Raw genomic sequence first — 23,557 nt, forward strand, 5'->3', positions numbered from 1 at the left:
TCCCCACTGCTGCTGTAGAATTTACAGGGACCTGCTAACTTCCTCTAGGACTCCTGGGAACTGTGGCTTGTTAAGGATGCTGAGAGACCCCTATTTCCCTCAGAGAATTACAGTTCCCAGAGTGGTACCGTGGAACCTTGGTTGTCGAACACTTCGGATGTCGAATGTTTTGGCTTTTCAACACCAACAACCTGGAAGTGAATGCTTCTGTTTTCGAATGTACCTCAGAAGTTGAATGGCTTCTGAGACGCATTTCTCCATTGTTTCAATGGATTTTACTGATCAGCAATTGCGCCTCAGTTGTCGAACATTTTGGAAGTTGAACGGTCTTCCAGAGTTGATTACGTTCAACAAACGAGGTTCCACTGTATAACAATTAATCCTTTTTCAAAGGGAACTCTGGGAATTGTACCTCTCTGAGGAGAATAAGTGTCTCCTAACAATTCTCAGCACCCTAAACAAACCACAGCTCCCAGGATTCTTTGAGAGAAGACATCACTGTTTAAAGTGATATGATGCTTCTTTAAATGGATGGTTTGAATGTGGCCTTTGTCTGAATTATTTCCCCATGCAACCACGGTGCCAGTTGGCTTTGTAACCAGGATCTGCGTAATGCGCACATCAGAGAAAAGAAAGACCACATGAACCTCTAGCGAACCCCTTGGCCTTGTTTACTGACAGTGACAGATAGTGTGTGCACCCAGCCCATTCACAATAACATTTTGGGACTGTTCCTGCTTCCTTAAAAGAGTTGATCTATTTTGCCTGTGGAGGAATCCTGTGCCTTTAACCAAATTTGGAGTGCTGCTCCGTAATGTAATGTAACAGTAACATGGCAATGTACAGAAGAAGGCAACAGGTGGCAGTTAACCCTGTAGCCTTGGCAACCATGACAATAATTAGCAGGGGGTGGAAGAGTGAATAATGTGCTGGCTGGGGGGAAGGAAAGAAGAGGCAACAGAGCTAGAACCCAAGGAAGAATATGTTGGTTTCCTATATGAGACTGAGACTTCCTGTGTGACATTGTCACCATGTTCTTAACAGAGAAATTCATCAGGTGCAGGGCTTAAGCTCTGCAGCTGTCCATTCTGTCTTTACTGGGGCCCTTGTCCCAGTACCATATTGGATATGGTACAGCTGCGCATCAATATTATAAAAAGGAGTTTTTGTAGTAGAGGGAGGGAACCTAAGCTATGAATTCTCAGGTAAATGGAACTTTTTGTAACTTCAATCCATGGCCTTTGGATGGAACCAGCTGATGAAGCCTTCCATCTTTTGGAGGATAGTATAGTTAGACCAGACATGGCAGAAATTTAGAGGTGGTCAAAAGCAAATGGGCAGCCATGACCACCTAGGCTGTATACTTGAAAGGGGGGGGGGATCTTCCATTTGATTGCCTAGGTGATAGACAAAGTAGTATACAATCCAAAAAAAAGATAGACTTGTTCTGCTGATTCTCAGATTGAGTTTTGCCCTTTAAAAATGGCTGTATTTTCAAAAATGATAGTCAAAGCATCTTGTTCACGTCACTTCATCGGCAATTTACTATGGCTTGTAATAAAGCCAAAAAAGCAGTCTTGAGTTAGAATGGAGTGTTGTTCATATCTTTCCACCACCCAGGCTAGATAACTGTACCTTGATGTTGAATGACATATGCGTACTTCTCTGCGGCTAAATCCCACTGACATCACTAAGTATACATAGTAACGGGGTACATCCCATTTCATGCTGGAGCCTGCAGAAGTGTACTAGCCAAGGACAGCAGAAGGTCACAGATGGTCAGGACCATAGACAGCTCACTGTGGTGCTGCTTATGGTTACAAGTCAGGCTAGATACAAACCAAAAGAAGCTAAGAACTTACTACTCCAGCAGCTGTTCAAAGTGGACCAGATCCAAGGGGGCCTCCATCCCCGTCAGTTCCCACCTTGCCCCTGTCCAAGATGAGCTGCATCAGAGCCCAGAAGCATACTGGCAAAATGGTGGCAGCTTCAGATGCAGCTGCTTTGCCCAGTGCTTCTCTTCACAGTGCTGGCCACCCGAAAACATACTTTAAAAATTTAAAGGGATGTTGGCAACTGGTACCAGCCACCATCAGGCCCATTGTCAGCATGCAGCACATTGAGGCAAATGCTGGGGTCCACTGTGGCCCTGGCCATGGGAGTGCATGCCAGCTTTATTAGTGATAATCTGCTTTGTTTGTATCAAAGTGTTTTTGGTGTTGCTCAGGGTTGCTCCAAAATGGATCCATTAATTAGTCAGACTGTATGTCCATTTAGCCCAGTACCCTCTGCTCGAACAGGATCCCCCTTTCACCTGCTTCTATGGTACCTTTTAACTGGGGAGACTAGTGGTTGCAACCCTCCCCAGTCAATGCTTGTGCTCTCCTACTGAGCGACAATCCCTCCCTTAAAAAGAAACTCCCTTATACTATTGTCGTACTAGGAACTATGGTTTCTCCAAATCGCTGGTATGGGCAGTTTGAAAGAGGATCAAACAAATTCATGAAGATAATAGATCTAGAGTGGCTGTTAGTCATGGTCGCTAAATAGGATTGAAGCCCCATCGCAGCAGTCCAGGATTGGAAGCAGTGTACTCCTAAATGCAAGGTTCTGGGAGTAAATAACTGGGAATAGCCATTACTATCATGCCCTGCCTACAAACTGCCTAGAGGTGTCTGACTGGCTGGAATGATGGACTCTCTAAACCCTGGGCTGATCTAGCAAAGCAGTGCTTATGTTCTAATGATGAAGGTGAACTGGCCCATAGTTTTGCCTAGTCATGTAACTCTGTGTGCGCATACAAGTGTGTGTGTGTGTGTACACATACATGTACACAATCTTGTTAGAAAGAGTGTGTGTACATGTGTGAGTGAGATATCTCCCCCCGCCTTTTTTTAACTGGATGGTTTTAATGAGAACACAACCCTCCTGCAATGAGGTGAGCGGAAGTAGACTGGATGGCATGCCTTTGTATGAAGATAGTAATTTTTTTAATTTACTAATGTCTGCGTTTCTTGCTTCCTCCTGTCTGTTTTGGGAAGTTGCCAACCACTTTGCTGTCTCCTGTCAGTGATGGATTGAGGCTGAAAATGAGTAAACAAAGCTTGCATTTTGCAAGCATAGGCACGTGTTGGGAACTGCCTTAGGCTGAGTTAGACAACTGGGTCCATCAAGCTCAGTACTGCCCACACTGACTGTGGCAGCAGTTTTCTGGGACATTAAGCAGAGGACATTCCCAGTCCTGCCTGGGGCTACCAAGGATTGAACATGGAACTGTCTGCATGCAAAACATGTGCTCTGCCACTGACCTTCCTGGCTGGCTGTTTGTGAGACATGCCACCCCCAATTTACCCATATAAGCCTAATTAAAGATAGAGATGGGGGATGGAGTTTCCCACTGCCCAACATTTTATCCCATGCGTGTGGCTTGTTCCTTTTTCTGAGGTGGAACACAGGCTTCTGTTATGAGGTAAACTTGTAAGTGCCATGTGTGGAGTGTTAGATCCCATTTTCAGACTTTTATAATAATACGATGACTTGATTTGAACCATGTTCCTGTCAGATTCTAACTTGAAGGCTAATATTGAAGCACCATAACAATTTCCAGAGAGAAATGTAGAAATTTTCTATTTTTAGACCCTTCTAGTAATGTTGGTTCATTACTTTTAAGTAACCTAACAGTTCTGACAACTCCCTGAGAAGGGTTAGTTGCAAGTGGTTTTATACCAATAATGGCATGTGCTGGAGTCTCTGTTTTTTATAATATATACACCAAATGAAATATACACCAGAGATTTTCCTTAAGAGAATTTGCGTGGTACCCTGGCACCCCTCTTGAACATCGGTATAATAGCATTTGGTATATGTCAAATAAGGTATATGTCAAATAAGTAGAAAAGGTGACCCAGTAACATCAGGTTCTGAAAGGGCAAAAAAGGACTAATCCTCTGCTGAGTAACAGGTATTTATTATCTGCACAAATAAACAGTGTTATCTCAAACTGTAAAAATGGGGAATTTGTGACTCAAGATAGTTACAAATGCTACAAATGCTGGCACCTAGTCCTGCAGTTTTTGTTCAGTTCCTCATTGTAATCTGGGGAAGCACTTTGGGGCTCCTCAGTTCACCTTTTGTGGCCCATATTGGAAAAGAGAGGAAGAGCCAGGGCTTTTTTTTCCAGCCAGAACTCACCAAAACTCAGTTCCGGCACCTCTCAGGTTGGCGCCATTGCCATTATAAGAGAACAAGGGAGGTGTTCATGGTGAGTTCTGGTACCATGAGTTTCTAGAAAAATAGCACTGGGAAGAGCAAACTATTGATACACATACACTTGTTTGGTTTGCAACTGATAACATTATTTATTGTATAATAGTGAAATAAAAGGTTTGCTGTTCATGGGAAACATCCTGCCTTTTTTAAAAAACAAAAAACCTTCTTTGTTGTTTTGCAGAGAGTTGGATTGAAAGATGTCTCAGTGAAAGTGAAAACAAACGTTATTCCAGTCATACATCTCTGGGGAATGTTTCTAACGATGAAAGTAAGTATATGTCATTTTCAGTAGGCTTGTATCGTCAGAAAGGACCCAAAAGCTGTACAGTAGTGTCCAGTTGCATCCATACATCTGATTGGGGCCATAGTTAGGATAAAATGACTGGTGTTGCTACCTATAACACAGCATTATTTTATTTAAACAGTTTATAGGCCAGAGTCCTCCGGAAGACTTAAGTCATGTTTTACACCATTATTCTAATGTACTATAATGCCACTTTAAACAGTCAAAGCTTCCCCCTCCAAAAAATTTGGAAGCTGTAGTTTATTAAGGGTACTGATAGTTGTTAGGAAACTCTTGTTCCCTCCTCAGAACTACAGTGTCCAGAGTTCTCTGTGAAGAGGGATTGATTGTTAAACCACTCTGGCAATTGTTGCCCTGGGAGGGGAATAGGGGTCACCTAACAATTCTTCGCACTCTTAACAAAAACAGCTTCCAGAATGCTTTGGGGGGAAACCCATGATTGTTTATAGTGGTATCATAGTGCTTTTCAGTGTGAAGTATGAATGTGGCCAACGATATATGCAACATGATATGTGTGTCTTTTGTCCTTTAGCTTAGTATTGTAACGGTTTTCTTTCCTGATACCACAGTCCAGTACTTATTTACTCCTAAGTAATTCCAACTGAATTCTGTGGTGCTTACTCCCAAGTCATTGTACATGGCATTATAGCTTTAGTGGTGTGTGCATGAAGCTGAGATGAGGCAATTTATTAAGAGAAAATGGACAAACTGTAATTTATTTTTAAAAGGGCAGGGTCTTGAATCTGCTTTTTGCAACTATCTCAAGAGCCAGTTCACATCTGCATGTGCAACATTTGATGACTCACTGCAGAATGTGAACACTCCAGTAAGAAGGATGGACTTTCAGGCAATTTGAAAGTGGATGTGAGCATTTTGTCTGTGGCACTGTCTCTGCGATGGCTCTTATTCACCATCTGTGATGGCTCATAGGAGACACATGTTTCTTACAGTCATTATGGGTGGGGGCAGATGAGACTTTCAGAATGGTCTCGGTAAAGTCTCTCAATGCAATCCTATGCATATCTACTCAGAAGTAGACTGATTCCAGGGTAGCTTAGTCCCTGGTATATGGCTGTGTTACATCTCCTAAGAGGATGATAAGGTTATCAGTGACTACTAGCTACGATGACTGTACTAGGAGGCAGTATGCTACTTGCTGGGAATCATGGTGAAAAGAATGCTGTTACACTCAAGCCTTCCTTCCCACAGGCATCTGATCAGTGAGAATAGGATGTTGGACTAGATGGGCCTTTGGCCTGATCCAGCAGAGCTCTTCTTGTGTTCTTCTGAAAGGATATATTAGATGGCTTTGAAAGTGGAGGATAGTTAATGGAGAATAAGGCTCTCAGTTGCTACTAGCCACCATTATTATTATTATTATTATTATTATTATTATTATTATTTATTATTATTATTATTAGTCAACCTCCATGCCCACAGACAGTGTACAAATGAATAGCAGCTGGGGAGCAGCAGTGGAAAGAGGTCAATGGACTCCCCATCCTGCTTGTGTTTTAATACTTCTAGGTTTAATACTAGGTTTGTAGGTTTAGTACTTCTAGCATGTTGAAGTGGCCAGATCTGACTTGCTGGGCTTCTAAGGCAGATCATCCAAACCCTGTGGAGAAGCTCCCTTGAACCCATTCTTTTGCTTTGTTTGGCTGATGTCTAGCCATAGGCTGTTACGTGGCCACTGGGTGCAGCCTACTGGCCAGCTTGGATGATGTCAAGACCTCTGTGAGGTAGTTTGATACACTCTACCTCACGTTTGTTAAGCTGATGTCAACCCACTGTCCTTTGTGATATCATTGGCTCAGCAGTCTTAGCTCACTGAGCCCGATTTTAAGGTGCCGGCCTCTGTAAAGATTTTCACCTGGGTAATTCCAGTTTGATACGTGTTAATGACAAAGCCCCAAGCAAGTGAAACAGCCTTTCACTCCTCGATGGCTGTAAATGGAAAAGGAAAGCTAGCCATGAGGGAAGGGGATCAGATGCACCAATCAGAACCAGGTAACTCCATTGTTCTGCCTCTGTAGCTCCTTCTCTCTTGCCACAGTACTTCTGTGAGGAAGGAAGGGGCCAGTGTTTGCTCATCAAACCTATCCTTAGGCTTCATAGGCCTCAGGAGGAGGTGGACCATTGCATCACAACCACCCCCTCAGCATCTGACCCACACACTCTTTGGATGGGCTCACCTCACCCATATATCAAATGGGAGAGGAATGGAACCCTCAATTTGCCTGTGAACGAAATAAAATACTATCTGAAGAGTAAAAAAATAGAAAATAACCTGTAGTCCCATAGCCTTCTGACAAGTGGCTGAATCCATAGCAATGGCTGCTTAATACCAAGTCAGACTGATTGCCCAGTTCACCCATTATTGTCCACTCTGACTGGCAGCTCCATCAGGATTTTTCTGGGGATCCCTATCTTTGAAATAAATTCCATAGTGCCTGTCACACCTTTACAAGCTCAGTTTTCAGAGAGAAGGTGATGGTATCTTTCGCTTACAGCTGTTGTTACCATCATATTAATTGATTAATTTCTAAATATAGGCCATCTATCTCTCTACATTGTTCATTTCAAAGAACAGGCATGACAAGGCCCCTAGCTGAAGTGACTTACATTCCGAAATAAGGGGAAACAATGGAGGAAGGGGGAAATGGAGGAAGGGGGAAGCAGGAGATGAGTATATGATTATCTTGAATACTTCTACTTTGGTTCAGTTACAATAAGGTGTAGGGAGTGATACTAAGCTCCAGGTCAGCCTTTGCTGGTACCCTCCAGATGTTTTAGACTGCAATTCCTTTGGTTAGCAAAGTCACACAAATAACACAAATAGAATCCAGAGAGAAAAGTCTTGAAAACACTATAATCTCCTAAAGCAGTATAATTATAGGAGAAGCAAATGGAGATGTTTTGTCTTTCTTACTTCAGGCCTTGTACATTGCAGGATGACATTCAACCAAATGCACAGAGGAGAATCTCTCAGAACTATACAGCCAGTCAGGGTACATGCTGCCTCAGTGCATCAAGGCAGAAACACTCAAGGAGGATGGAAAGTAGGGCTGGTGAAAGGAAGTGGCCAGGGAGAGTTCCGAGGGCCAGATAAGAGAGCCCCAGGGGTGGCATTTGACTCCAGATCTGAGGCTCTGCAGCCCAAATGACATGCTGATTCACACTGACTCCAGCTATACTATGCAACTTTCAGAGTTTATCCTGGGAAGCATGAGATTTTATGTACAGTGATTAAACCTGCATCCCCCTTGTCAGTGCTTTAGTGGTTTGACTGAAAGTCTCTTCTCTCGTATTGTTTTTTCGCAACAGATGAGGAGAAAGAGAATAACAGAGCATCCAAACCACATTCCACTCCAGCTACTCTGCAATGGTAAGATTTTTATTATTGCTTTTAAAGGATAAGATGTGAGCCTTTTGTATTTTCAAGCTACCTACATTGGCACTCAAAAAAGCAAGTGCAACTGAAAGGATGATAAGAAAAGGATGAATGAGGATGAATGTAATTGAAATCTTAGAGGAGGTATGGGGAACCTTTGGTCCTCCAAATGTTGCTGAACTAGAACTCCCCTCGTCCCTGACAATTGGCCATGCTTGCCGGCGCTGATGGGAGTTGTAGTTCAGCAACACCTGGAAGGCTAAAGAGTCCCCACACCTGGCTTATGGTAAACACTAGTCCGAAAGCCACACAAGAACTTTCTGTCTCTCTCTCCATCAAGAACAGAACAAAAAATTCCGTACTCCACCCAGATACAACTAATGCCATCTAAACCACATAAAAGCACTATCCATACCATGTTCATGGCAGACTTCCCCAACCTGGTACCCTCCAGATGTTTCAGTTTTCAGCATCCACCAGCCCCAGCCAGTATAGGCATACAGTGGTGCCCCGCAAGACGGAAAACCCGCTAGACGAAAGGGTTTTCCGTTTTGGAGGTGCTTTGCAAAACGAATTTCCTATGGGCTTGCTTCACAAGACGAAAATGTCTTGCGAGTTCCTGCGGGGTTTTTTTCCTTTCCCCCCCTTTTTCTAAGCCGCTAAGCCGCTTATCAGCTGATCCGCTAAGCTGCTAAGCCGCTTAACAGCTGATCCGCTAAGCCGCTTAACAGCTGATCCGCTAAGCCGCTTATCAGCTGATCCGCTAAGCCGCTTATCAGCTGATCCGCTAAGCCGCTTATCAGCTGATCCGCTAAGCCGCTTATCAGCTGATCCGCTAAGCCCCTAAGCCGCTAATAGCGCTAATCCGATAAGCCGCTAATGGGCTTGCTTCGCAAGACGAAGAGACTCGTGGAACGGATTCTTTTCGTCTTGCGAGGCACCACTGTATTGGTTTGGGCTAATAGGAATTATAGTCAAAAACATCTGGTGATCGAGGAAGACTGGTCTGTGGTGAGTACAACTCCAGCCTTTCTCTAATAACCAGCAAAACCAACATAAACCAGGAAACTCCTCATTTCTGAAGACCGGGGCACCCAGAAAAGGCCCTCCAAAAAATAATTTTAAAAGTGAGCAGGGTTATATGGGCAAACGTAGTCCTCTGAGACCACACCCCCAAGCTGCGCTAACAGACTGCTAGCAGTTTCTACGCATTCAAACATCACTTGTCTTTTTTTCCTTTTTCTTTTTTTGTTAAATTTGATTTCCCCCACTGACTAGTGCTTCCAGTTATCCCACACCCATACAGGAAAGACAGGCCTTCTGCGTCAGTCTCTCCCGTAATTTGATGGAGTCTGGAGATAGCTTGTTAGCCAGGACATCACCCCTAATTAGATCATAGAGCTCTGCTCCCAAAAGAAAACAAGTAAATACTGGCAGCAGCAGTATTTGAAGCATTTTGTTAGCATCCACAGTCTTGGAGGTTAGTGGCCAGTCCCTAAACCCCTGGGATCCTTGGCTCTGTCAAAATGCGCCCATTGTTTACTATTGCATCCCACATGTCTGAGAGGGGCAAAGCCTATATTATATAATCCAGTTGACTCTCCTCACCAATGCGACTGCCTCTTGCTATTTCCTCTTTCCTGCGGTCCCTGTTCTGGCTTGTTGCCACCAAACTCTACAACCTTCGTTTAGGACCCATTTTGGTATAGTTTGCTCCTAGTTGCTCCATCCTCAATTCTAGTTGCTCAATCCTGACAAGCCTGTTGTGTTGGGTTGATCACAAGTAGGGTTCTTGGGTCTGGCCCAGAACCTCTATGCCTGAGGCGCCACCTTTGGGTCTTTGAGCCAGAGGTACAAAATATCTGGGCTGTAGGACCTGCTATGGAGGAAGAAGGGAAGGAAGGAAGGAAAGAAGGTGAAAGAGTACTACTACATACCATACCAACTCCTTTTCCCTTCCTAATTTGCCACCAGAGCTCCATGAATTCCCTTTTATTCTTCTAGGCAAATTGAATGCTACAGTCTGCCTGGGAGCAGAGGATGTGTGGAACAGTGTGGAGGCAGAAGAGGAAAGGCAGAGTAGTGTTGTGGTGGCAGCAGCAGTGTGGCTGCTGCATTTGGGACCAGCTGACATATGTCAGCAGCAGCTTGGGTGCTCTACCTGCTACATATTTCAGGAAGGCCGATGAGCAGTGGCAACAGCAGTACTCTGTCCTGTCCTGCTGCACCGCATTTCAGGTTGTTTGGCCAATGCAGATGGGGCCCAGCTAACTAGGTCAGTGGAAGTGGGAGCAGAGGACTGTGGGTGGTGATGGTGGAGGTGTTAAGGGGAAGGGAATTGAGATTGTACATGTTTGCATGGATAAAAGCACAAGAGAGGGATGTGATAACTATATATATTGTTGATTTGCTTATGCCTTGGCTTTGAATTGTCTTCATGGGTTGAGTGAATCTGAAGCATATAGTTTGGTTCGTTTCCTTGAGTGATGTTCTGGGCATGGTATTTTGAACTGGCTGCCATGGATTAACTGGATCTGGAACTTTGTTCATTTTTAAAAATCTGTTTTGCTTGGGTTTTTGTTTTCTGCAAGGATTCATTGGTTGTTTTGCAGCAGGACTTGCTTGTCTGAGTCACTCATTTTTATATTCGGCTTTATGGTGTTTGACACAGTTGGAATCCAGGATGTATTAAACTGATCTGGATTGGCCTGAATACAATAAATGTATATTGTGATGACAAAAGAAATAGCTGCATACGTTGGACTAACAGAGTGTTTATCCTGGACACAAAGACCTTTTGTGATTAAATTATGCAACTCCTGTGAACAGTTAAAACGTTTGTGCAATATTTCTGCGTCTTGATGTATTCTTATATTCTCCTAAAGTCAGTGGCTTTTTTCTTTAGCACTTTATAGTAAAGATTTCCAAAGATAAGAGAAGATGCCATAGAAATGTAAAGCCAGCGAAGGAAGCCCCATTCTTCACCTTCATAATATGAGATGTCTGCTCGCCTTTTATGGAGGGCGGTGTTGTGGCCAGGCATCCGGGGCCCCAGAGTGATCCGGCAGTGGACAGAGATTGACGTCCTCCTCATGCCGTCCCGGCCACATCACCAGCACTGAGCGGGGCGATGCCCAGAGGTGGTCCCGCCATCCAATCAGTGCTGGTAGGGGGCATGGCCATGGGAAATTTAAACCGTGGCGCAGCCAGGGGGCCCTCCTCTCTCACCCTTCGCCGGGCAAAGTAAAACCACTGTAAAACCAGTGAAGTAAGCCCCATTCTTCATCTTCATAATATGAAATATGCTGCAATGCTATGAGTAGCCTCAAAATCTTATTGCAAGAGCTCATATTGCTTTATAAGGACATTCCTCTACTACTTATAGGGATAATAGTCAAAGTTCATTATCTTTACACAATACTGTAGGCTAGAGCTGAATTCAACTTATGATGAAGGTTCCCCCCCCCCTTTTTTTAACAGGGGGCAAAAAATTGAAAGACATTCTGCAAGGTTGGATTTTTGATCATTAAAAAAAGAGTTCAGGTATAATGGAACATTGTCCAGTGTCAAACTAATGACTCTCTGTGAAAGACAGAGAGGGGAAAAGGAAGAAAAGAGAGGGGAAATTCATCAAATATATGATGAAGAGAAATAATTAACACGGCCTTTCTAGCCTGTCTTGGTCAGAGAAACTGACATGCCAATTAGCAGTTATAGCATACAAGCAAAGTCTCCGCGCTTTGAAAAGAGGTTTTGTTGAGGTCCATGAATTTGGGGAAAGATGCAGAGATGATATTCCCATTGAAAGAAAGGAAGCATGGCTGCGGCACCCTTATTGAGTCTATTCATACCACCAAATATCTTATTGAAATAGTTTGCAGGGACAAATTACCACCATAACTTGAAGATAAGGGAGAAAATTCCTAAAACAAGCTAGCAGGACATAAATTAGTGTCTTCAAGATAGGTTGCTGCTTAGTAGGTTTGTGCTTAAACAGCTAACTTAGTATTTAAAGAGAGGTGTTTATTTTCAAATCCAGGTCTGTTGAACTAATATCATTTTGTTATGAGTATGGGGAGCGGTTAGGGTGCATGCCTGGATCCCTTTCTAATTTCTGGAAGAGCCAGGCTAGCTTCCTGTTGAGGTAATGGGTCTTTAAGGAAGCAAAGGGAATGGCTCTATGCTAGATGGCAAATGGGTGGGCTCCCCACCCTTCAGTTGGCTGGTAGTTAGAAAGTCAAAGGCCAGAGTTAAAAGTTGTGTGTGTTTGTAAGCTAGAAGTTGGAGCAAGAAGCGGATTGAAACCTGTGAGAGGAGGGAAAGATATGCTTGCTTTCTGCTCGCATCCAAGGCTGTGGCTGTGGGTGAAGCGAGACCCTTTATTTGGGATGCTAATGCTGTGAACCAGCGGACCAGATCCAGATGTGTCCAGTCCTCCACAGGCCTCATTGAGGGGTCAGCAGGGCTGTGATTCTTTTCCAGGCATCTGACACCGTACAGGATATCAGATGTGGGGAAAGTGGGCATGGCTCACCAAAAAAACAGCTTTGCGGGCCACCTTTCAAGGCCAGGCAGAGGACTGTTTTATGATTAGTGATGAACTGGCGCTGTGGGTTATACCACAGAGCCTAGGACTTGCCAATCAGAAGGTTGGCAGTTTGAATCCCCGCGACGGGGTGAGCTCCCATTGCTCGGTCCCTGCTCCTGTCAACCTAGCAGTTCGAAAGCACCTCAAAGTGCAAGTAGATAAATAGGTACCGCTCCAGCGGGAAGGTAAATGGCGTTTCCGTGTGCTGCTCTGGTTTGCCAGGAGTGGCTTAGTCATGCTGGCCACATGACCCAGAAGCTGTACGCTGGCTCCCTTGGCCAATAAAGCTAGATGAGCGCTGCAACCCCAGAGTCGGTCACGACTGGACCTAATGGTCAGGGGTCCCTTTACCTTTACCTAACACCAGTGCCCTGCTGACGAGTACAAGAATACAAGGGGCTGAATCCAGCTCCCCATTTCTTCCTTAAATAGATAATTGGTGCTGTCAGAACAGACAGCATCAACCTGCTTGAGTTGAAGGTAGCTCAATGCAGTCAAGGCATGCAGAGCTTCCTGCATGCACACCTTGTTGCTGCTTTTAAATGATAAGAGATCAATATATGCATTGTCATTACCATGCAAACTGAAATATAACAAGGGCATTCTTGAGAGGCGACTGCGTTTCTTGTTTTCACTGCAACAGACTCACAGTTCAATCCAGTGCATTCCTACTCAATGCTACTGGGCTCAGTGGCACTTTTCCACAGGAAGTTATGTACAGGATAGCAGCCTAAATCTTTTGGCACCTTAAAATACTAGCAGATTTATTGTGGCATAAGCTTTTGTGCGAAGGTCACATACAGAGTATGGCAGAACAATATTTTACTGCTTGGTTTGGTCTCTGGTTGCATTCCTTTCACTCAAGATGCGTCATATCAGAAAATAGTTATAAAGTGCTGAAGGACATTTTAATGTTTGACTGCCTTTAAATGTGTGCAAATGTTTTATTTCAGCCTTTGGATCCTTAATTACTTAGTATTCTAGTGATGTAAGACATTTTGAAGTGTTACAGGAGTCTGACTGCAAGAATTTGTGGCACATTGCAGCATCACTGTTGATTTTCATCTATATTAGTATTATTTATATATTAATAGAATTGATGGTGGTGTTGGTGTGCAAAGTATGCTGTATTTCAGTACAGAAGAAATGGAACACATTTGGCTAATTTTTATGTATGAAAAAACAATGTCCTAGCATAGAGGCTGGCCCTTCAGTCTGCAGATTTGGAAGTTGAAATACAGAGCAGCCAACCTATTTGTAGTTTTCCATTGTTCGATCATTGTTTTTAAGGCTGGAGGAGAACTACGAAATCGCAGAAGGTGTCTGCATTCCTCGAAGCGCCCTTTATATGCACTATTTGGACTTCTGTGAGAAAAACGACACACAGCCAGTCAATGCTGCCAGCTTTGGAAAGGTGAGTGTCAACCAAACCTCACCTCAAGTGGGGTTTTGGGAATCTGAAATAATAATGGCTGTGAAATATACAATCTCCTACATGTGGACTGCAATCCAAAGCGGCAAACTGTCAGGAGAAAAACAGTAGAGGGAGGATATTCCTTTTGAAGTTTTTGATTGGAGGCAGTGCCATGACTGGATTATTAGTAGCATCAGTTTTAAGAAACATTTTGGTGAGCGTGAGGCTTAAAAGTCAAAATGTAGCTGAGTGAATTTGACTAGTGTTAATGAATTGTGTCACCAGTGCATGTGATGGTCTTCTATTCCAGATACAGTCACCCTGAATGGGTATTGGGCTCCATCTGCTCTATACACTTAAAACAGTACCATACCAGTCATGGCTTTTCCCAGAGAATCATGGGAACTGTACTTTGTTAAGGGTGCTGCAAGTTGTGAGGAGACCCCTGTTCCTCTCACAGAGCTACAATTCTCAGAGTAGCTTAACAGTCAACCCCTCTTCCCAGGGAACTTTGAGAATTGTACCTCTGTGAGGGATGACTGTTTTTGTATTGTTTCAGAAAGTTAAAAAAAATGCCAAATTTGACTTTAAATGCAAACTGAATTGAATTTCTTCCCCATCCCTGCTCACAAAACACAGCACTCATTCCACTTAACGCGTGCACATCACACCCGGATTCTACCTTACATTTACACAAATCATACCATACCTGCTGCCCATTCAATATCACTCATCCCTTTCTATTCCCACACAACCCGCCCCCATCCACCAGTACAGCCAGTCACCAAACAGTATCGGCACCTACTTCTTCCACCCCACAAAATATGCAGGAATCTTTTTCCTTTTTCCTTCCCTGTTCATAATGTGAGAAAAACAGCCTATATCTATCGGTGCTGGGCTGTGGCTAGCGCAAGTGTAGCTTTAAGAGAGATCCATGATTTTTTAAAAAAATAAAATCATCTGGAACGTCACCAAAGGTGCATTTTGGTACACAGATAATTTTTTTGCTAAAGCCCTCTTGATTTGCTAGGGTTGAAACACTGGAAGTGTAAAGGAACTTGTTGGGTTTTGTTTGTTTCTCATACTTCTGAAATCGAGTTAAAGTGAGCTGGGATGTTTCATTTTGCTTTAGGTCTGTTGAGGCAATATTCTGCTTTGGGAGTACGTCCTGAATGACAACATGCACCCCTCCCCCCCAAAAAAAAGTCCAGAAAATGCTTTTTTTCCCACAGCCCCTAGGAACCCCCATCCCCGTCTGCACAAACTGAAAGAGAGAGGGGTGGGATTAATGTGTAATTAAAGAGAATTTGGAAGGCTGAGATGTTGCGGAATGTTAGATCAGTAGCTGGAACAGCATGTGGTGTTCTTTAGGTAGGCTTCATTGAACCCGCACAAAAAAGAGAGGGAGAAAGAGAGGCAGCTTGCCTGTCTGCTCATTTATCAAATAGCTAGCCTGAACTTTCACAGCTCAACAAAAGTGTTTTTCTGTTTGCTGATTTTTTTTCTCTTCGCTCCAGAAAATAAACCAGAAAGGCTAGTGAAATCCACACTTCTGTAACATGTGTGGACTATTCTGGATAAGACTCATGAACCAATGCCAGGGTGGCTTCCTGTTATGAGAGAAAAATAATAATAACTAGTAAAATCAGAGGGAGGGTGGAAATTGTATGTAAATGGTGTGTGACCCCCCCCCATTTTTGCACAGCAGCTGTGATCCAAGTGTACATTACAAAATTTGGGGTGTGGGCACTTTGCCGCCATGATGGCATTTGCAACAGAAAGGGTTAAAAGCCAATGGAGGCAACAGATTATTTTAATCAGTTTCACAAATCTAAAATTTAAAAATAAACATAGTTTAGGAGGAATCTATATTTTTGTAATTTTAATTCCCTGTCTGAAACATGGGATGGATTCTTTTTCATGCTTAACACATCTTGGCAAAATAATACTTTCCACTATTTGATTTTTACCTCTTTATTGCTTGTGGAGCCCTTGCTTCAACTGCAGTCTTGCCATCCATGCTAGAACTTAATAGGGATAGATCTTCCTCCAGGTTGATGTTCTCAGTAAATTGACAAGTGTGTCCCATTTAAAATTCTGCTCCATTATTTTCAGTAAATATGAATGGGTTGTTGAGTATGGGGGAATTTCAAAATGTGGGAAATAGAATCATTTCAGGCAAAATAACGTAACAAGTATCTCCTCTGTAAGAAGTATCTGCAATCAAGCTAATTTGAATAATAACTACAGGCAATCTACATGATTTGCATATTAGGAGAATAAAACTGGGATATATCAGAGGATGTATATGGGTGTTTTGCCCAAGTTTAAAAGATTGGTACCAGCCCTTTAATTTTTTTTGCTATACTGTATATACTTAACATTTTTGCTCAGTGTTACCCATTTACCAAAACTATTGAAAAAGAATTAAGTCACATGAAATATTTAGCCACTAAATATTCCTCAAATAGAATTCTTTAAGTGCAACTTCCAAAGGTCTCATGCACTGTAAATAAACTTTTCCTTGTACGTCGCTGTCATGCCTGCTGCAAGATAAAATGAAAATTGACATTAAACGTGTTGGGTTCATTTGCCACACAGTCGTGTGAAATAATGTGTCAGGTATTTTGAAGTTTGTAGCTTTAAATGATTCCACCCCCAGTAAAATTAGTTTCAAAAACCAAAATCATACAGGCTTCAGCCTTACAAATCTTTAGCAGTTATTTTATCCGTCACATTTTCAAACCTATTTTTGCAACCACCTGGGACTACAAAAAGCAAATAAACGAAAGGGACACTCAAGATTCTAAGGATGCTTTTTAGCCAGAAGTGTTACTAAGGGCTGCCCAGCAACCCATAAGATAAAGGGGCACGGTACGAATCTGCCTGAAGATAATAACTGGTTCCTAGGTGGAACAGTGACTGCACATGAAGCACCCTCCATATACCCCATGCAAGAAAATTTATATTTGAAGTACTTTCTGTTCAGCTCACCTATGCTGGCACTACAATGACAGGAGAAGCAACTGTGGATAGGCTCACCATAACATGCTTCTGAATTTGCCTTAGATTTGAGATTTTCCTTGCAGCCCGTTCACACAATATGGATTCTGGAGGTACACTGCTGGTATCCCATGTATATTTGTAGGAATGCACAAGAAAACTAATAATTGTCTTCCAGGATCAGACCAAAGGTCCATCACTCTGTCTTCCATACAACTAGCCATTGAGGTGCTCCCAAGTAGGCAGGGCTGGCATCAGCAGTTGGCATCCCTGGTTACCTGTTCAGGCCCGCGCTCCAGTTTGAGGCTTTGGAGCCTCCTGGTCCTGTTTCTGCTCCTCCTCCTTGCTATTTCTGCCTGTTTAGCTACCATTTTTTCAGCAAAGGAACCTGCAGCAATTCTTAATAAATGGTGCATTCCTTGCCCTACCATTGAGGCATGTGCTCTTACATACACTGCCCCACACTGGAAGCAAGGGACAGGGGCAACTATACAGCTACCAGGTGTTAAAGACCCACCTGCTAACCATGTTGGAGTGGTTAGTTGCTGATGCTGTTGTTTTATCTGTTTTAATTATTGATGCATTGTTTTATTGAACCTTATTTGTTCTTTTAACTTTCTTGGTTATTCACCCTGGATTTCTTTGGATGAAGCAGGGAGGATATAAATGTATTTACATAAATAAACAAAATCAAAATATTTGTATACACTTGTTGCGGGTCTGAGTCAAAGACTGTGTTTTTAAGTTTCCAGCCTGTTTTACCTTTGCCCCCCCCCCCAAATAATCCATTGCTAAATTCTGAGCAGAGGGATTTGTTTTTTAACTTGTTAACTCATGAATATTATTTGCAGATAATAAGGCAGCAATTTCCGCAGTTAACAACAAGAAGACTTGGAACCAGAGGCCAGTCAAAGTAAGCAATAATGTGTGTTTCATAATCACGGAAAGGCTAAGTATGGTCGTAGGTTATTCACTGGGAGCCTTTTTGTAATATGGCTTTTGGTGTGTGTTGGAGGGAGAAACACCAAACAAATCTGACCTTCTTTAGGTCCAGTAAAGGGCACTGGCTCTTTTGTTTGATATACTTTGTTCTGTGGGATCAGCAGTGCTACTGAGAGTGTGATATGCAACAGAGCGACGGAGCTCCTAAACTTCTAATAGTTGCAGAGAAGAGATTGTTTTAGCAGCAACCAAAACTCTTTTCCTCTCCAAGGCTGTTCAAGGTGTAGAAACGCTGCCTTCTGCTGCAGTGGGTCACCTTGGACTCAGATTTGGGCGGAAAGAATGCCAGGGCTTTACAATTCGCAAAAGATAACAAGATGCTTGCTTTCTCTTCATCAGAAGACGAGATCAGTGGCCATCTTGCCAGCTTGCGCATGGGTGTGTCTGGATGCTTCCAGATTGGGAGGGGCCTTAATACTGTAAATGGGTCGTCCATATATGACAAACAGGTCGTTGGCAGCAGGCTCTTTAATTGGATTTTCCTGGTTTATCAGATTAAATTGGAGGGGGATATAGACTGGGATTTTTATGCCAACAACGTGGTGTGGGTGGGAAAGAAATGCAATTCAGTTTGCATTTAAAGGTAAACCTAACTTATTCACACTTTCTGAAACACTGTGGAAACCAAAACACAGCCAGTCTTTGGAATTCACATTTTTCCAAATTAGCAGTGCACTTCTCCAGCCGAGTAATGTGTATAAAATGCATATACTAAGTTACAGGGTCACATAAATATGCATATATTTGTGAAAATATCATAGAGAAATGCATTATATTAGGCAAAAGTTCCATACAAAAATGTGTATAGTTGGAGGAATTTGTACTAAAATGCTGATGGCTTTTTTATGAGGATTAAAAAACAAACCCACAAACTTTTGTGGAAATGTGGACTAAATTTAAGATGGGGGGGGGGACTGGGAGAAATCAAAGTGGACAAGATGGTCCATCCCTTGTATGGATGCTGTGAAAAACGTTAGCACATGAGAAGCACCCATCTCACAAGAAGCATCCGTCTGGAAGCACCCCATGTCACAACCGGGATAACATATATGGGCTTTTAAAATTCCCCCCAAAGCAGCCGGAGGAAGGACAGCTGGCTGCAGCTTCTCCCTCTCCTGTAATCTACCCTCTCCCCTGCCTGCTGGTTGGTACAACTGGAGTCCTCCCAGCAGACAAGGGAGTGGGCAGCATATGGCAGGTGAGAGGAGTAGCAGGTAAGAGAAGCTGTGTCCCTCCCTGTATTGGATATGTAAAGCTATATTTCATATTTCATACTCTCTAGATGGTTACTAAACTGCCTTCCTTCCATCCAACCTCAGACATGGAGGGAAGGCTGTAGCTTTGCAGTTTTTGCTTTTCCATTCTCACTTGATGCTTGTTCTGGACTGGAGGTACGCTAGAATCAATACCAGCTCCTCTCTTGTGCTTTATCAGCTGCCTGACATCCAGAGATAGAGGAGGTCAAGTTTTTCCTAATGCTTCTCTCACCAGGCCAACCTGATGCATTGGGGCTGTTCCACACATTATGGCAAGGAAAACCTGGCTTTGCTGCCACATGTAAGCTGAACAGGCAGCTGCAGCCACTCACAGGTCCCTGATTTCTGCCCCCACCTATTTCTCACAACCACACATTTCATTTTAACATGTGCACCGATAGGGTATGCATGAATGTTTGCTGGCAGCCCGAAAAGGAGTGGGGACCCAAGGCCTTTCCTGGAGGGCATCAGGAAGAAGCTCCAGGTGCACCGAGGCGCAGTATTTCAGGACGATGCAAGTTGCAGGAGGTTGAACTAGATGACCCTCCCAACTCTACAGTTAATGGGACGCGGGTGGCGCTGTGGTCTAAACCACTGAGCCTCTTAGGCTTGCCAATCATAAGGTCGGCAGTTCGAATCCATGTGACGGGGTGAGCTCCCATTGCTCAGTCCCAGCTCCTGCCAACCTAGCAGTTCAAAAGCACACCAGTGCAAGTAGATAAATAGGTACTGCTGTGGTGGGAAGGTAAATGGCGTTTCCATGCGCTCTGGTTTCCATCATGGTGTTCCCTTGCACCAGAAGCACTTTATTTATGCTGTCCACATGACCCGGAAAGCTGTCTGTGGACAAATGCCGGCTCCCTCGGCCTGAAAGCGAGATGAGCGCCGCAACCCCATAGTCTCCTTTGATTGGACTTAACTGTTCAGGGGTCCTTTACCTTTTTCTTTGATTCTATGATGTGGTGTGGACAAGGAGCACAAAAAGAAATGAAACACTGGCCCTCTTGTTTAATGCAGTGCCCTGCTGCCATGGGGAAGGGGTAGCCAATGTTTTGCTCTGCAGATGTTGCTGGACTTACCTTCCATAATCCATGATTATTGGTCACGTTGTCTGGGGCTGATGGGGGGTTTGAGTCTAACAACATCTGGAGGCCTCACTTTGGCTATCCCTGCCGTAAGTGGCTTTGTGAGACACTGCTAGAAGCCATTCTCTCATGGCTGTTCCTTGTATCCTCCTAAGTAACTGTATAGACCATTTACCAGGAATTAAAGGGAGGTCTGTACATCTATGGCTTAGTTTGCACTAAGCATCTGGACAGGAGGCTTCCTTGGGCAGGAGGCAAAAGCACTGGGCTCTTCCACATTTGGCAGCCCTTAGGATACTTCTCCAGCTGGACTGGACTGTGAACTGCTTTGAACATTGCAATTACATTCTGTTGCTGGATTTTCACTCGTGCATCAACTTGTAAATTGGCGTAAAATCTGCTTCGTTAGCAGTTTCCTTTTTAAAAACCATACTGAGTGAATAACTCCTTTCTGAGGGTCCCCACCCCCTCCCGCTAACAAATGTGTATTTCAACATTTCAGGTACCATTACTATGGGATTGCAGTAAAAGAAAGCTCCCAGTATTATGACGTGATGTATTCTAAGAAAGGAGCAGCCTGGGTCAATGAAACAGGAAAAAAGGAAGTCACCAAACAGACAGTGGCGTATTCACCACGATCCAAACTGGGGACGTTGCTGCCAGAGTTTCCAAATGTCAAAGATCTAAATCTGCCAGCCAGCTTGCCAGAGGAGAAGGTGACTCTAGTGAAATAGTCTCTGGCTTGCCTTCCCCCCAGCCCCTTTTGCTCCTCTGTTGAGGAATGGTTGGTCTATTATATGGTGGGGGTCACCCTTTGAAAAGAGTGAGTTTAAGGATGCTCTGACTTTATTTATGGGGTGGAGACTTAACTGCTCGCTGCACCAGAAACAAGTATATCCTCCTCTTATCTTAAAAGTGTTTGTTTTCCAATGTATATGTGGTGGGATGCTTGCCAATCTAGACATCATGTGGGAGATCTGTGGCTGTGTCTCCCAACGTGACTTATTTGGGTTAAGAACCAACCACAGGGAGTGGAGGAGGTATGTAGCTCAAGGCCAGAGGGCAGGGCGTTAATCCCCTCTGCCTATGCCATTTCCCTGACTTAAATTGCAACCGCATCACGTATCTCCCACGTCATGTCTAGTTGGGCATATTGGTGATTGTGAAAAATACGTGTGTGTGTGTGTGTGTGTTCCTTTTAATCATAAGGCTAGATAGATAGATAGATAGATAGATAGACAGACAGACAGACAGACAGACAGACAGACAGACAGACAGACAGATATAGCAGATAGCCCATGATTTGTTTCTATCTGGAGGAGGAGAAAGAGCCCCTTATCAATATATTTCCAGCACTCATCCTGTCTGCAAACAGAAGCCCATTTTGCCAGAGAAGATTATGGGCCAAAGTGGCAGAACCTCAAGCAGCTTCAAAGAGACCGTTTGCTCTGATGAGGTCCAGAGCCCAGCCAGACCCTCTCCGGCTCTGCTCATGTGCTGGGGAACACAGAGTTTTGAATGGGCCGCTCTTGCAACCTGGGCCCTAGCCTGGTTTTCTGTCACTTCTCCATTAGTTTCTCACTGGCTGTGTTCCATATATTGGTCAGTATAATTGGGGGAAATCTAATACAAGAGTCTTAGGCTTAGAGTTGTCTAGTGAAAGGTCTCCAGCTCAAGGCTTTTCTCTCTGTGTGACTTGGGCCTTTCATAGTCTGTGCGTGCCCCTGGCCAGACTCTCACTGTCTGTGTCACGGAGGAGGATCTTAGCTCAGTGGGAGAGCATCTGCTTAGCATGCACAAGGGCCCAGAATCAATCCCTGGAATTTCCAGGTAGGGTTGGAAATGTCTCGTGTCTGAAAGAGAGACAGCAGCTGCCAGTCAGTGTGGACAATACTGAGCTAGATGGAGCAGCCCAGTATAAGGCAGCCGCTTCCTGTGTTCCTAATGGCCAAGTCGTTGCCTGGAGTCATGGCCATGATGACCTTAGATTATTGCTATAAAAAGAATATCTTTTAAAAATATTGTTTCCCTCCCTTGCCAGGTGTCCACTTTTATTATGATGTACAGAACACACTGTCAGAGGATACTCGACACTGTAATAAGAGCCAACTTTGACGAGGTTTGTAGGAAAATAATAATTAAAAGTTTCATGAGTAACAGAGTAGCCCTCTGTATTGTACTTGTAGATAGTGGGGAAGCCTCTGGTATTTATTTGTTGGCTGAGCTGCTGTGATGGTTTAGAATGCTGAATTTCAAACACAGACCTGGTTGCACATCATGGTAAGCCACAGTTTGTTTTGAGCCATGGTTTAATCCTGAACATGCCTCCCACTGCCGCAAGGGCCTCCACACAGCTTCTCCCCCTCCCCATGTGGCTCTTACATGGTTCAAATAAGCCATGATATGGCTTATCATGTTGTCTGAAGCCATGCCGTTGCTTGTTTGCTTCAAACAAAAGCACAAGTGGTAAGCCAAAAATAAACCAAGGGACGTTCACAATTAAACAATGGTCTAAGATAAACAGTGTCTTACTGTGATGTGAGGATGAGGCCATTCTCAACTACAGAATCTTCTCCCTCCCAGTCAGCCCACCTAACCAGTATCTGTGCACCAGTATCAACACATTTTCCTAGAGTACGCTCTGTTGTTTAAAGGTATGAGAGATAGTCGGAGTTGTTTGCACAGGTTCAAGGTCTGATGCAAGGTCTTTAACGCACGCAGGAGTAGCCAATGTGGAACCCTCCAGATGTTGTTGGGCTATACCTGTTGTCAACGCTGACCATTGCAATGCTGGCTGGGGCTAATGGGAATTCGAGTCCAATGACATCTGAAATCCATATTGGCTACCTCTACCTAAACAGTTTGGGATCAGATCACATAAGGGATCACCTTGCCTCATACATTTGACCACTTTGACCTGTGGAACTTACACTTTTACAAGCGCCACATAATGTTCTGCATTTTAATGATTGTTGTATGTATGTTTGGGTTTTTTTAAAAAAAGTTTTGTGGATTTTCGCTGCATTTTATCTACAGTTTTATTATGTACGCTGCTTAGAGAGCTCTTTGACTAAGTGGCTTCTGAGTCTTTCTAAATAAATGAAATGCAATAAAAAATAGTCTGCGGCTGACAGCTGCACATGTGGGATGAGCTAAACTGGGGGTGTGGGAGAATCTGATAGCTGTTTCTCTGTACCCTGAGTTCAACTACCTTCCTGCTGTGAAGTGATGTTATTGGTAGT

General features: G+C 43.7%; 1 protein-coding gene across 3 annotated transcripts in view; it reads left to right on the forward strand.

Moving 5' to 3' along the window:
• Positions 1-23,557, forward strand: part of RFX4 (regulatory factor X4) — a 63,737-nt gene that overhangs the window by 19,574 nt on the left and 20,606 nt on the right. For 2 of the 3 annotated variants that reach the window (XM_079992473.1, XM_079992471.1), the window contains exons 2-7: positions 4,451-4,537; positions 7,901-7,961; positions 13,846-13,969; positions 17,824-17,885; positions 20,818-21,031; positions 22,357-22,434. In XM_079992473.1, the coding sequence (XP_079848599.1) occupies positions 4,451-4,537; positions 7,901-7,961; positions 13,846-13,969; positions 17,824-17,885; positions 20,818-21,031; positions 22,357-22,434 (626 nt within the window). Of the gene's footprint in view, positions 1-4,450; positions 4,538-6,375; positions 6,584-7,900; positions 7,962-13,845; positions 13,970-17,823; positions 17,886-20,817; positions 21,032-22,356; positions 22,435-23,557 lie in introns of those variants that run through there. The other variant, XM_079992472.1, reaches the window with a different exon arrangement.

Source organism: Podarcis cretensis (assembly GCF_951804945.1).
Source record: "Podarcis cretensis genome assembly, chromosome: 10".
Classification (NCBI taxonomy): Eukaryota; Metazoa; Chordata; class Lepidosauria; order Squamata; family Lacertidae; genus Podarcis; species Podarcis cretensis.